Source organism: Triplophysa rosa, linkage group LG19 (assembly GCF_024868665.1).
Source record: "Triplophysa rosa linkage group LG19, Trosa_1v2, whole genome shotgun sequence".
In the NCBI taxonomy this organism is placed as follows: domain Eukaryota; kingdom Metazoa; phylum Chordata; class Actinopteri; order Cypriniformes; family Nemacheilidae; genus Triplophysa; species Triplophysa rosa.
This window is the reverse complement of record NC_079908.1, coordinates 17,129,671-17,143,965: the sequence shown is the minus strand read 5'-3', so window position 1 is coordinate 17,143,965 and position 14,295 is coordinate 17,129,671. Positions and strand designations below refer to the sequence as shown.

Sequence of the window (14,295 nt, the reverse complement as noted above, 5' to 3'; positions counted from 1 at the left end):
AAGTCCTTGGCTGCACATCAGCCTCTGAATTGCCGATTACCTACATTTATCTTCACGTGGCCCTGAGGTGAAACAGGATATTTAAACTGTTGTAGGCCTACGTGAGAAACCACACAGCCTCGCGGAACCTATACCAGATCCCCCCCCACTTCCTTATTATCTTCTCATGTGCTATAATTGTGCTGCAAGTACCATCTCAAAACTTTCGTTTTACAGTGGATTCTTTTTTGTTTTAATAAATAAGCCACAAAAAAATAAATAAATAAACAGACACTATACGTTAAAAATCGCCTGTAAAACACAATCTAGTTTTGGAAAGGTCAGAAGCCAGATTAAAATATATTGCATCCAGCCTGTACGTGCTTAAACATGTTTCTAAAATACTGTTGTAATCTTATTTTAATTTAGGAAAATGTATCATGGTTAATTAGCGAAAGTGTAACCAATATTACATTTTATTTATCTTATAAATATATATACATATATACTGTATATATATATATATATATATATATACCCAGCTAACAATTTTTGGTTCCCTGAACGTTCCCCTAACGTTAGTTTTTGGTTCCCAGAACGTTCCCCTAACGTTAGTTTTTGGTTCCCAGAACGTTCCCCTAACGTTAGTTTTTGGTTCCCAGAACGTTATTTTCTAAGGTTCGTTTTTGGTTCTCCAGGAAAGTTTTCTTTACGTTAATAGAACGTTAGTTTCTGGTTCCCATAACGTTCTGGGAACCAAAAACTAACGTTAGAGGAACGTAACCCTAACGTTATAAAAACCATGAAACTAACGTTTTAATTCCGTAAAGATAACCAAAAACAAACCTTAAAAAACTTTCTGGGAACCAGAAACTAACGTTAGGGGAACGTTCCCAGAACGTTAGCCTAAAATATTTATCTCGGTCCGTTTACACGTCAGTAATGAATATATCCATGCTGTGTTTTTATCCATCGCTTGTCTAACGTTAATCTAATTAAAATAAGTAAAATACATCATCCCACACAATATGGAGGATGAAATCAATGCATTAGATTATTCTTTTAGCCTAATAATTCCTTTTTCATCACTGAAGTAGCCTAATTTTCGATTTAAACAGCACAGTATATAATTTCTAATAAAACCACACTGTGTGTAGGCCTACCTCAACATCAGACATTATAGATATCGAAATAAAATAACCAATGACTTCAACACATTATTTAAAGCAGATTTTTATTGACAGAAGAATAAACATTTAATTATCTTCAGGCTAACAATATTCTTGTCTCACCACAGAAGTATAGCGCAGCTCCGTCTTTAGATATAACAATCAAAAGCCCTGAGTTTCAGTCCTTTCATCACGGTCTGTTGATTTAGATGTGTCAAATCAATCGAAAATCACGAAAATATAAGTCTACTCTCAAATCTGTATGGTTTTAAATAAAAAATTAAAATAAATAAACCGCTAAACTAATGTGTTAGTCGGTGAAGTAAAACGAAATGACCGTTAATTTTTAAATGACGGGAGTGCGCGGCAGAGCGGAGAATGCACGTGCTCGAGCGCACACACATACAGTAACAGACAACCACACTAAAGAAATACACATGGATATAGATGATTGTATTTTCATTTAGCTTAACTAGTTAATTATTTTAAGCCATTAAAGGGCACATTTATTAATTTCATTTGGTTTTCAATGTGATCTTATAAATATATATATTGATGTGTTTGGTTGTCTGTGGTGGCGATAATATTAGCTGCTTGTTTGACTGATATTTTGTATGGTAATTTATCGTAAGGGATGATAGTAAACTATTTCTGGAACAGTATGATGAAATTATAATCCAAAATATTTCAAAGTCATCAGCTTTTATAAGGAGGGGAAGATCGTATTGAATGTACTTTGGGAAGCTACAGTTCAAAGCACAGAAACTCGCTCTCTCTCCCTCGCGCGTGAGCTTCTGTCAGGGCGGGCGCATGTGCGTTTCTGTGAAAGCGCGCGCTCCCGCCTATGAAAGGGACCAGCGCAACTCCACAGCAGCACAGAGAGAAGAGTCGACTCTACCCAAAACACAAGCAGTGTGTAGTTGTTTATTTTACTCGGTCAGAGTTTTAAGAGCATTTTGCATGATTTGGTTTTTGACCAACTTAGGATGCAGGTATACGTTTTAACAAGTTTTGCGTTTATAAATACATCAGCGATGGGATGCGTGAGGATAACCCACAGCTCAGGTGAGCAATAATACTTTTTTACATTGCTTTGCCTTTGTCTGCTCGTTTACGTCTAATGTTTGTGGTCTGACTCAAAGTTTAGAGATAGTTTAATATTAATGTCACCTTCAAACTTTTTTTGTGTGCTGTTGTTACGGTGCGAAGAGTTCGCATGACATGTCAACCAATGACCGCATTGGCCACAGCTGTGACGTATAAAGTTTCATCTTATAGTTATTAGTATATACTTGTATTTTATGACTTGTATGACTACTTGTAGGCTCTATACTTATAAGTTTTTGTTTTTTCACAACGCTTGACAATGTGCAAAAATGTATGTACATATACTGTACTAGCCTACATTTGACTACATTTTAAAATATTTAATTGCATATTTAACAAATCTTCATCTATATTAGGACATACTGTAGTTATAGTTTTTAAAACACTTCTGCCACTAATGTATATAATGTATGCTGCAAGTTGTTTTGAAGTGTAGCTGTTTATAAAAAATACATCGTACCTCCATATTCTGTGATTATTTTTTGTTGTTGCCATGAAGCATAATTATTAGTCACACTTTACGTTTGTCACTTTACGTTTGTCACGTTTGCGAATATCAATAGCAAGTACTAAAAAGTGCTTGTCAATTTTGACAACAACGTGTTAATTTCCAGAAAAACTGAAAATTTGGACATACAAGGTTCAGGAGGACAGTGACGATATTCTAGACCCTTGTTGTGTTTTTGTTTTAATCTAGATGTTTATCCACTCATCCAAGTATCTTCTGATGAAGTCACCTTGATATGTGATGAAACGTTATCAGACAAACATATCCAAATCACTAGAATTTATGGAACTTGATAACTTTGTAAAGACTGCCTTATAGGATTAGATGAAGGCTATAAGAAAGCTAAATAGTGTTTTGTTTTTTACAACTCTTATAAAGGTTCATTAATACTAATATTTACTGTATATACGTTTAATTATCATAGTGCTCTAACCCTCTGCATCACTTCCTCTTTTTGAAGAGAGAACATGTCTGCTTGAGCATCTGTCAAATGCAATATTTCCACACCCAGACACACACTCACAGATGCACACACACTTTTTCCATGCATGCCATGAAGGGCCAGACATCACGTGTACAATATTACAGTAATTCATAACGGTTTAACCAAAGCTCTTGCATGCAGGAAGTGTTTCATACAATGGCACTTGTAGATGCAAAGGTGTTAAAAATGTAATGAGTGATGGAAACAGCTTGTCACTAGACCGCTTGAGTCAACTGCCTCACCAGAGTAACACCATGCTATAAAAAGCACTCAGCAACAACGTAACAGAAAGAGTGACTGTGGCTTTAATCATCACATTTTTCTGCCTGATCAAACAGGCTGAAACTAAAAGATAAGCAATCTCTAAAAAATACAAGATAGTGTGGTCTGCCCTGGAAGGTTTGGTCCAGTTTCTCAGTTTTCTCTTGATAGTAAATGACAATTAAAGATCCAAAAGGGCAAGAAGATTGCCAAACTGATTTAATTACACCAACATCCAGAAAAACACTCTTAACACTTTCCGCAACACATTTAAACCTTAAAGCATTGATTAGTTACAAGAAACTACTTGTAATAATTGACATTTGTGGGAAAAAATTACATAAGCATAAAAGAAGAATCATAAGAATGTATATAAAAGAACACTTGTTCTACTTAGCCAATAATAGCAAAGTTCAACCGTACACATCCTAGAAATCGCTGGAGGAAGTGCCGGCGCGGTCTTGTGATAAATAGCAGACATGCACAAATATTTCATTTGTATTTGTGGAGTCCTTCTTAAAATAAAACCTTATTGTTGGAAGTTGCCTGTCGTCTTTTGATGGAAACAGACCTCCTGTTTTCGTGATGGATTGCTTTTGTGACCCAAAGACGTTGATCTTTTATTGTGCGATATGATTGTTTTCTCTGCAGGGCAAGACGTCCCGGCAAAAGTCTACTGTAACTCTTCCGCGTATTCCAGCAACTGTTTCCTGTAAGACTTTGGAAGCCCGCGCTGAGCTAGACCTAAGGGACAGGCCGGTGAACCGGTAAATCAACGTTCAAGCTGGGGTATCATTGCTGACCTTGAAGTGGCCCTCGGTGACCTCAAAAGTGGTTTAACTGCTGGCACCAGGACCCGTCCTCCTGCCCTCTCCACAGAAAAGCAACATTTGCTTAGAAGAAGGGATTGGCTGGATTGGTTCTTTCTCACTCCTATTATCGAGTGGCAGAGCAAAGTCTCACCAAGCAATTATCGGGAGCACAACTATGCGTGTCCCCGAGGATGTCCATTCACACTGGTTGATGGCACCATGTCTTCTCTCGTCTATATTGTTCTCGAGCTGCTGATTGCGGTTTTGGCCGTCGCAGGAAATGTTCTAGTGTGTTGGGCCGTCTGGCTCAACAGCAACCTTCAGAGCATCACCAACTTCTTTGTGGTGTCGCTGGCCGTGGCGGACATCGCCGTGGGGCTCCTGGCCATTCCGTTCGCCGTTACCATCAGCACGGGCTTCTGCAGCCATTTTCATGGATGTCTCTTCATCGCATGCTTTGTGCTGGTGCTCACCCAGAGCTCCATCTTCAGCCTGCTGGCCATTGCTGTGGATCGGTACATCGCCATCAAGATTCCATTGAGGTGGGTGGGATCAGTTTATTTATTCAAAAATAACCAATTGACCAATTAATAGATAGTATTTTGAATCTATGTAGGTTAATGCCAGTCTTACAACATCTTTGGGTGCAGAACAGGCCAAAATGTTTGCTGCTGATCACTGAACATCTCCCGATTTGAGTCAGTGAACTGAACATGAGAATCAGATTAGTCAAATCCTGAACAAAGCGCTCAGTTTGTAAACGGGATCAACCAGTTCTTTGAAAATAACAGGATATAAAAAATCTATGTGCATTTGTATTCCGTGAGTGTGTTGTACTGTGTATGTACATGTGTACTTCGTGTTCTTCAGATCTATAGGGGACATTAAGGGCTCGTAGCCTGAGTGGCTCACTTTTCTTCCGATAATGACTTGATAATAGGCCCAATGTGCACTGCAATTTCCTCAGACATGCGTAGTTTCTCATTTAATTGCTCGTTCTTTGCAGTAAATAGGAATCATGTTCAGGAATAGTTAATTACAGGACAGCCATATGAATAATCAATACACCATCTGAGACAACAGCGCATACAGTGACATACACATACGGCATAAGGTTTTGCATTTTCTAAAGAAATTGTGAGTGGCGCTCTTGCTAAATTCACCTCCATGATGGTTTGGTGTTCCGTGCGGTTGCTTATTGGGTTTCTTAATGGTCCAAGTCGACAGAGGCTTCTGCAGATTGTCTTATCGGATGGTAACTTGATATGGTTCGGATCCTGCCTTCAATTGCATTCAATGGACCACACCTCTTTTCAACAAGATCTTGAGGTCATTCGTGTCTGCAGCACAAATCGTGCAGAGAGACGCTCGCGATCGCTGCAAATTTTGGTTCAGATTGCACTTAAACTTCACTTACTCAAGATGTTAAAGTAAATGCACTAATGGGGTTCTACATTCACACGATGTTGCACTCCAAATCAACTAATGATTATTCCAGAATGCTCTTTCCCAGCAGTGCTCGGCAGCACTTTTGGGATTCTGAAAGGTGTGGGACTTCATCACCCGCCTGCATGCAGGGCGTGATGCATGTTCGGTTCGTGGTGTAGATTGAGCCACCCCGCAGCACTGTGATGTACATCAGTGAGAAAGCCCCAACAGGTGGTGATTGCATAAGGTCTGCCGGCTTCCAGCCGCGGGGGGCGTGTGAATGAGTTACCAGTAGTACTGGAGCCCAGTAAGTCCTGTGGGTTTAATGAAGCAGCCACTGTTGTTCTCAGTTGGCACGTGGACTTTTGGAACAGTTGACCAGCATTTCCAACTGTTGCTCTTGGCAAGTGTCTGGTGTTTGAAATATGAGATTGTATCAGACAGAAATTGCAAGATATTGGTTGTTTACAAAACGGATTTGAGGTTTAGAAATCAACACAATTTTCTGATATCCTTCCCCTGTAGTTGACTAATATTGATTTGATACAGTCGATTCTGATACAATTATTGTATGTGTAAATGTACCATACCTGATGTGCACAAATGATATTTAGTAAATGTATTTTTTTTGCGCACTGGTTTTTACATCATTCTAATGTGTATTATGATCAGAATGTGATGTACATGTTATAATTAAATGCATAATGTGGGGATTTTGTAGATTTTTTATACCCACTTACGTTTCAAACTTGTATGACTTTTTTCTTCCGCAGAACACAAAAGAAAATATTTTAAAGAATGTTTGTAACCGAACATTGGCGGTTCCCATTCCTTTCTATTGTATGAACACAAAACCAATGCAACTCTATGAGTACCACTGTTGTTTGGTTAGCAACATTCTTCAAAATATATTCTTTTGTGTTCTGCAGAAGAAAGAAAGTCATACAGGTTTGAAATGACAGGGGGGGGGTAAATTTTGACAGAATTACTATCCCTTTAAATATTCTGCTGGCAGATGGTGACTAAATTATTAAAACAAGTCTAAGCATCACTTACCCCTGAACAGCCTGTATGAAACTAATAATAATTAATGTAACAAAATTAAAAGTCAACTGTTTTATTTAACACTTTTTAGTATAGCATAAATAAAATAATGTAATATAATTGTTCTATATGACAAGAATAAATGTGTAGTTTTCATTTCTAATAATTAAAATTTTATAAAATAACACGGTAAATCTTTTGACATAAATTACAATACAGGTGAAATATGCTTTTTAGCGAATATCCTGGTATTTTATACTTTAACAATGGATAACCCCTAAACAATGGATATTTCCCATGAGTGTGCATGAACTTAGCATGCCATGTCAGGACATGCTAGTGTGGATGTCAGAAAAAATTGTCGCTAACAGTATTTTTTTTGCAAACAGAACAATACAAAAGAGCCTTATGTCATAAGAGCCTTATTTCTTAAGGCAGATGTTTCAATTTGTGACCAAACTAGACATCCTTATCACCACAGAGCCCCATTGCATACTTCCTTCTATATTTCTTTAATTTCCTGCTTCTTATATCTATTTTTATGTGTCTTTTTAAGGTACAATAGCCTTGTCACAGGCCAAAGAGCTAAAGGCATCATCGCAGTATGTTGGACACTTTCAGTGGTTATCGGTTTGACTCCCATGCTGGGCTGGAACAGACGTGTGGCCACAAACAACAACAGTTCCTGTCATCAAGGTATGACCGAGTGCATGTTCGAGAACGTGGTCACCATGGGTTACATGGTTTACTTCAACTTTTTCGGCTGTGTCCTGATGCCCCTGTTAGTCATGCTGGCCATCTACGTGCGGATCTTCATGGCCGCCCGTCGCCAGCTCAGACAGATGGAGCAGAAGCTGGTGCACGTGCAATGGCACGCCCAAGGGGAGGGGTCCTCTTCACGGTCCAGGCTGCAGAGGGAGGTCCACGCAGCCAAGTCCCTCGCTATCATAGTGGGTCTCTTCGCTATCTGTTGGCTCCCGTTACACATCATTAACTGTTTCACGCTGTTCTGCCCACAGTGCGACCGCCCGCAGGAGTGGGTCATGTACCTGGCCATCATGCTTTCACACGCCAATTCGGTTGTAAACCCGTTTATTTACGCCTACCGATTACGTGACTTTAGGCATACTTTCAGAAGGATCATCCGACAGCATTTTCTAGGGAATGAAAACAGACTGTCTAATGGTAACAGTAACGGCGGCATGGTTGGGTCTTCGGCTGGGGTCAGCGTGATTGACACTAGTACAATGTCAAATGGATATGTTTTGGAGACCAGTCCCATCCACAGCGTGATTTCCTGCAATGACTTTGGAATTACAAAGGAAATACCCTTGAATATCAGGCAAATGAGGTCACAAACAGAATTCCAAGATTTAGGTTACGGTTTAAATGGACATCACTCAGTTGAACATTCCTTTCCTGACAATTCAAAGCATGTTTTCTCAGGACAGAGTGGGAATGAAAAACCCTCCATCAGAGACCATGTAGAAGTCATGACTGTAAAAGACTGCAATGCTATAACTAATGTACATATCAGGTGTCTGTTACCCACAAAAACAAGCAGCCCATCCGATCTCACACAAGTATCATGACTCAAACGTTCTTTATTCCAAAAAAAAGAAGCAGTCCTCCCTGTTTCACATTTTTGCCAACAGAGGCTTGTCTTACTTCAAATCTAGTTAGTGATCATTAAAAATATGTGTCAGTTGTTGTGTGAGTTATGTGGTTTACCCACGTTACAGGACTATCCCAGGGTCATGACTGGCAAACTCTGATCCAAAATGATGATATATGTACTTATACAAAATGATGATATATGTAGGTTTATTTTATTGTATTGTATTTCTTAATTTTGTTATACCCATAGGCCCTTATTTAAATGATTGTGTACTGTATTCTATTGTGTTATGATCTCTGTGTACTGTTGTTGCTGTTTCTGTGTTCTTGATGCTCCTGTCACCAAAACAAATTCCTTGTATGTGCAAACATACTTGGCAATAAAGCTCTTTCTGATTCTGATTCTATACTGCTCCTGTGGGAAGAATAATTTCCAAACAGGAATTCCAGGATTTTCTATTCCCATTTTGGACAGCGCCAATAGTGTTCCTAGTTTTCTTACCTCTTAAACGACGTTACGTGCTGACATTGTAGAACATTTTTAAAGCTTAGGTTTCCAAGCAGTTTAATAGTGCATTGTTCCTGGTCACAGAGGGAGAGGCCAGATAAATAGAATCAATATTCTGGGGAATTCAGCTCTATTATTACCATGCCATAAAAGACCTTGTGTGTGGCACGTTTAAAAGATGTATCATCTTTCTGTTTAGTTAGAATGTCTAAATCGAAGTTGGGTTTTGCAAACATAATGTACTGTACATTTGATACACATCTGTATAGTGCTTCAAAATTGATCAAACATAATTGTGCAGCATTGATTGTAAGCATGGGTTAAAAGTTTTAAAATGTGCTAAACAAAAACACAAAGCCAAAACGGCCACAAATGAAGGACTGTATGTAATTAAAAGCTAAATATTTATAATAGTTGATGATGATAACATGCATCCCTAAAACCACTAGTTTAAGCTATACACTGCTCAAAAACACCAAAAATCAATAAAGTGGACTTTAATGCTCAATATAATGATTGAATTTCCTAGAATGAAGTATAAACACCAAGTGACGAATACTATTTAACAGACACACAATCATTGATCATAGATTTTTTTACTGTATTCTACAACACAACCAGTGTTGGGTAAGTTACTCTGAAAAAGTAATTAATTACTAGTTACTTATTACACATTCGATAATGTAATTAGATTACTGTACAAGTTACTCTCTTCAAAAAGTATTTAATTACTTATTACTAATTACTTTCTATATCCTACATCAACCTTGATGAGTTAAGTGATTCAAGGATAGACATGAAACGGCTCTTTTCATTCATTCAAATAAATAATATTAAACTACATAAAGTATTATTAGTAATTACAAATGTGAGAATTATACATTAAAGCACGGATTTTAAAGTTAGACTTTGAATTTTGATGTCAATTCCTCTTCTGCACACACACATATTACACAAAGTATTTAGTTTAATTACATCAGAAGTAACTGTAATTAAATTACAGAAAAAATAAGAGTAATCCCTTACTTTACTTTTTCAAGGGAAAAGTAATTATATTACAGTAACTAATTACTTAGTAACTAGTTACACCCAACACTGAACACAACATAATGATTATGGATCATAAGATTTTAAAAGGATATAGGAGGGGGCTGTGTAGTCCATTCCTTTGATACACAAAACAAATGCACATATACAGACTCCCACACAAAGCAGCTGTGATTGTGTTTATCGAGAGACAGTTGACACCAGCGGCCATCCTAATGCAATGGAAATCAAATGAAGGGACATTTGATGATACTGTGAACTGTACCATTACACTTTCTTTTTCCTCATTAAAAACCTCTAGGGTGAGCAAGACCTGCATTACGACAACCCTCATGCCATTATGTGATACAATGAACACACGGTCCAGGAGTCGATATTTCTGGGCACGCAGAACAGGTCTGTTTATAGAATGTGTGAGTCTAGACACAAGTGACCATTCATACAAATGGAACAAGTGAGATGACTAAAAGCTTTCTTAGAAAATGTTTTTGTTTTTTATAGCCTTGATCAACATTGAATCTATATTTGGCCTAAGCGGAGGGATTTTAGAGTAGCTGACGCAAAACATCTGTCTAACAACGTCTGTGAATGTAAAGATTTTTTCAATTGGCTAGAATTGTAAAGGGTATGGTATTTCTTTTCATTGTTTTTTTTCTGAAAGCAGAAGTAGTCCATGTAGGTTATTACAGTGGCCTTTATAATAATGATCAAATACTTGGTAACTTACAGTAGTTTAGCCTATATAAATACTGTATATAGTTTTAGATGCAGACATTAGCTTGTGGAAATGCAAGACATGTTAACAAAGTCCCATTCAACACAGAAATGTCATGTTTATTTTTACTGAAATACTAGCCAGTGTCGATAATCGTCATACAAAACATAAATAGCAAACCTAAAAGGAAGAACACACATTTTGTGAAACAGTGTTAAGCAGACTATGACTAATGACTAATATGGCTTTATTAAAATATTTTCCAGTAAGTTCTCTTAACAGAATCTGGAATGTGTTTTGGTGAGATTATGAGTTAAATCATCTGGTTTGTTGGTTTCTAGTTAAGAAATGTCTGCAATTTCAACAGTGATAAGGTGATATTTTCTCTGTGTTGAGAGCATCATTTTTAAATGAGACAAATACCCTTTACGACACCAAGTCTAAAGGCACGCGCTGATTTATAGCCTTTCATCACGGATGCTTGTCTGGTGTAAATCAGACAGGAGTGACGGTACCAGACTGTTAGTGTGTCACATAGATCAGTGACTGTTGGCAGGTTCAATCGGCTGGTAAAACGAGATTTGAAGACATTGTTGAGAGTTACCGTGTATTGTGACTGTAATTGCTTAAATTGAAGTATTTTTGCTCTTGTGTAGTCAGCAGGTGAAAAATCCTCAAAACAAAGTCACTCACATGAGGTCAGTTTTAGGTCACAGCAAGATTGGCTTGGAAAATGATTGTTTCCAAAAATAAAATAACAAATTATAACAAAAGGCTTTATTTTAAAGACGATGCTATTACAACCATTTTTATTTACGTGGTCTTTTGTTCTGGAAACAATACAGACAAAGAGGAAAAGCGATGCTTAGAAATACCAAAATAAATTGGCTTAACATTTGTTAAAAATATTTTTTTTTAATGTTTCATTAGAAATATTCAGTTGAATGTCAATCCTTTGGACACTATCCATGTAGTCAAATCAACACTGCCCTCTTCTGTAGCTACTGTGTGTTGTGTTGTGTGAAACATCTGCTTGTTCACGTTGACCTGCATCGCTAATGACACTGGACATCAACTCCCATCATGCATCAGGCGTTCAGGAAGGGGCGGGACTTCCGTATTCAGCTGCATTGTGGGAGCGGGAAAACGTCGCAAATACTCACGTTGTTCAACGCCGCTTCTTGTAAACGCCAAGGATTTTCTCAAAGCTGTTCTTTCAAAGGTATTGTAATGCTTTTTTACTAGAAACATACTTAAATTATTGAATTATTTGACCGTCAACGCAATAATTTTGTAGTACTGGCTTGGTTAGCGGAGATGCTAACTTTAGCTCAGTCATTCATTGCTAACTGCTTGTTTCGTTCCAACTCCTTTAAATGCAGATACTTGTTAAATGTGGGTGTTTAGAATTAGTTTTGAAATCGGGTTAAACGAACTTAAACGGTGATATCACGAAAATATCACTGGAATTATAATGGATTTGATGGTTGTAATTGAAATTGTATTTGATTTAACGTTAAATGGAAGCTATAATGTTCTCTGTGGGTCTGTATGTGTTGGTAGGATGTAACGTTAACGTCCATAGGCCCAAAACACACTACATAATGTAATTCTGTATCTTAATGGTCTTAATTTTATTTATTTAACGTAATATATAAAAAAGAGAGCGAGAAGGGCTACCGCCCTAGAAGTGAAAGCGGGGTCATTTTGGTCCTAAACTGACCATTAAACATGGTCATTTGGTTTTTCATCTAGTATGCTTTCCGTTCTTCGTTTTCTGTTCAAATAAAAAACATACAAAAATGACCCATATTAGTTATGTTAATGCACAAGGTTTTACATGTCTCGTATGGTTAAAAAAATATGTATATTTATTTAACCTAATTTAATTATTAAACCTGTTCTACTTCTCCTTAGCAGATAAAAGATGTCTATTGGTGTCCCTATCAAAGTTCTGCATGAAGCCGAGGGTCACATCGTGACCTGTGAAACAACCACGGGTGAAGTGTACAGAGGGAAACTGATTGAAGCAGAAGATAATATGAACTGCCAGGTATTATTTGTTTGGTTTCTGGAACAGAAAAGTTTATTCAACATGCTGCTTGGATGTTACAGCTACCATTAAAATCTCAGTGTTCCTTGTGTATTCTGATGCAAATGTACCAATTTTGCATTATGTGAATGAGTGCCTTTTTTATATATATTTTTTGTAGTCATTTTCGAAGCCTTACATGTGTGCATTTGCACCCATCTGTATTATATATTAAAATAAATTGTGTGCTTTTGCAGTAAGTCTTGCTAACATTTGTGTGTGTGTGTGTGTGTGTGTGTGTGTGTGTGTGTGTGTGTGTGTGTGTGTGTGAATCAGATGTCAAACATTACAGTGACCTATCGAGATGGCAGAGTGTCCCAGCTCGAGCAGGTGTACATACGCGGCAGCAAAATACGCTTCCTGATTCTCCCTGACATGTTGAAAAATGCCCCTATGTTGAAGAGCATGAAAAACAAAAATCAAGCTGCAGGAGCCGGAAGAGGCAAAGCTGCTATTCTCAAAGCTCAAGGTCAGTAAACGGGCACCCTTAATATGTTGGCTGTGACATCATTGCAGTGACCCGGTTTTAAGGCTTTAAGATTATTCTGATATTCTTTAGCTTTAAAAATATAGATAGTTGCAGATGTTTTAGATTACTGTTGAAGCAGCACATGCATAATTTTATTTTAAGGACTGTTATAAAGAAAACATAGAGGGATTACATTACAATAGAAAACAGGATGTCTTTTAGCCCTTCTTAATCCTTTGCTTGAATCACTGGTTGTATTTCAAGAAGCTAAATGCATCAAGAAAAAAATCATGTGAAAAGTAAAAGTGTAAAATGAGAACGCTAAGTTGTTGTCTTTCTTTTACAGTCGCAGCAAGGGGCCGCGGACGAGGAGGACCGGGAGGAAGAGGAAATATTTTCCAGAAGAGACGATAATGTGAATCCTGATTTATTGTGTATAGGTTTTTTTTCTCATTGAATGTTTTTTTTTATTTGGGTGTGTCTTATCACATGCTTCTTGATGGTTTGTTTTTTTTCCTGAGGAGGTTTTGGTTTCTTATGTAATAAACTGAGTTGTTTACCTATCAGTGTCTTTCTTGTTGCTTTCCTATTTTGAGTTCCAATTCATACTGCTCAGTCTGTTCTTAAATATATATAAACTTCACCAGTGGAGTCGTATGTTTTTTTTTTGTCTTTGGATTCAGTTGTACAAAACAACTAGCAAGGATAAATTCTCTTTATGCAAGTTAAACAAATGATATGCGGGCGATAAAAAGACGTCCTTAGTGAGTATAGTTTTTTTTTATATTTGTTTTGTTATTTGTCAAACACATTTTCAGAAAAAATTGAGCTCAATTATTGTTAAAGCATTGCTAAAAAAGTTAAACTTTAAAATAATTGTGATAATGAACAGAAACTTTAGGCTAGTTCTCAAAAGTACTGAAACCAACTTGCTGAAGCTAGTTGGTTAGATTCTTCGATCCATGCAATAAATGCCTACATTTGGAACGTAAATACTTGCTCCAAGAACAAGAGGTATTACTCACATTATGAACAGTAGCTGCCAGTACAAAATG

At 37.3% G+C, this 14,295-nt stretch overlaps 2 protein-coding genes across 3 annotated transcripts; both read left to right on the top strand.

The window, feature by feature from the left end:
• The first annotated feature begins 4,263 nt into the window (after positions 1–4,263).
• On the top strand, positions 4,264–8,816 carry adora2ab (adenosine A2a receptor b). The gene is made up of 2 exons (XM_057360460.1): positions 4,264–4,862; positions 7,349–8,816. The coding sequence occupies exons 1-2, from the start codon at positions 4,540–4,542 to the stop codon at positions 8,382–8,384; spliced, it is 1,359 nt and encodes a 452-aa protein (XP_057216443.1). The 5' UTR covers positions 4,264–4,539; the 3' UTR covers positions 8,385–8,816.
• Positions 8,817–11,788: 2,972 nt separating this feature from the next.
• snrpd3l (small nuclear ribonucleoprotein D3 polypeptide, like) lies at positions 11,789–13,803 on the top strand. 2 transcript variants are annotated; one of them, XM_057359802.1, is made up of 4 exons: positions 11,789–11,901; positions 12,600–12,732; positions 13,048–13,240; positions 13,587–13,803. In XM_057359802.1, exons 2-4 carry the CDS (start codon positions 12,607–12,609, stop codon positions 13,652–13,654), a joined length of 387 nt encoding a protein of 128 aa, XP_057215785.1. In that variant the 5' UTR covers positions 11,789–11,901; positions 12,600–12,606; the 3' UTR covers positions 13,655–13,803. The 2 variants fall into 2 exon arrangements, with proteins under 2 accessions (XP_057215785.1, XP_057215784.1); XM_057359801.1 differs by having other exon boundaries at positions 12,597–12,732.
• The last annotated feature ends 492 nt before the right edge of the window (positions 13,804–14,295 follow it).

Coding starts and splice junctions, on each gene's coding strand:
- adora2ab (XM_057360460.1), top strand. CDS start 4,540: ATGTCTTCTCTCGTCTATATTGTTCTCGAGCTGCTGATTGCGGTTTTG. Junction 4,863..7,348: donor GCCATCAAGATTCCATTGAG/GTGGGTGGGATC, acceptor TGTCTTTTTAAG/GTACAATAGCCTTGTCACAG.
- snrpd3l (XM_057359802.1), top strand. CDS start 12,607: ATGTCTATTGGTGTCCCTATCAAAGTTCTGCATGAAGCCGAGGGTCAC. Junction 12,733..13,047: donor AAGATAATATGAACTGCCAG/GTATTATTTGTT, acceptor TGTGTGAATCAG/ATGTCAAACATTACAGTGAC. Junction 13,241..13,586: donor TGCTATTCTCAAAGCTCAAG/GTCAGTAAACGG, acceptor TTTCTTTTACAG/TCGCAGCAAGGGGCCGCGGA.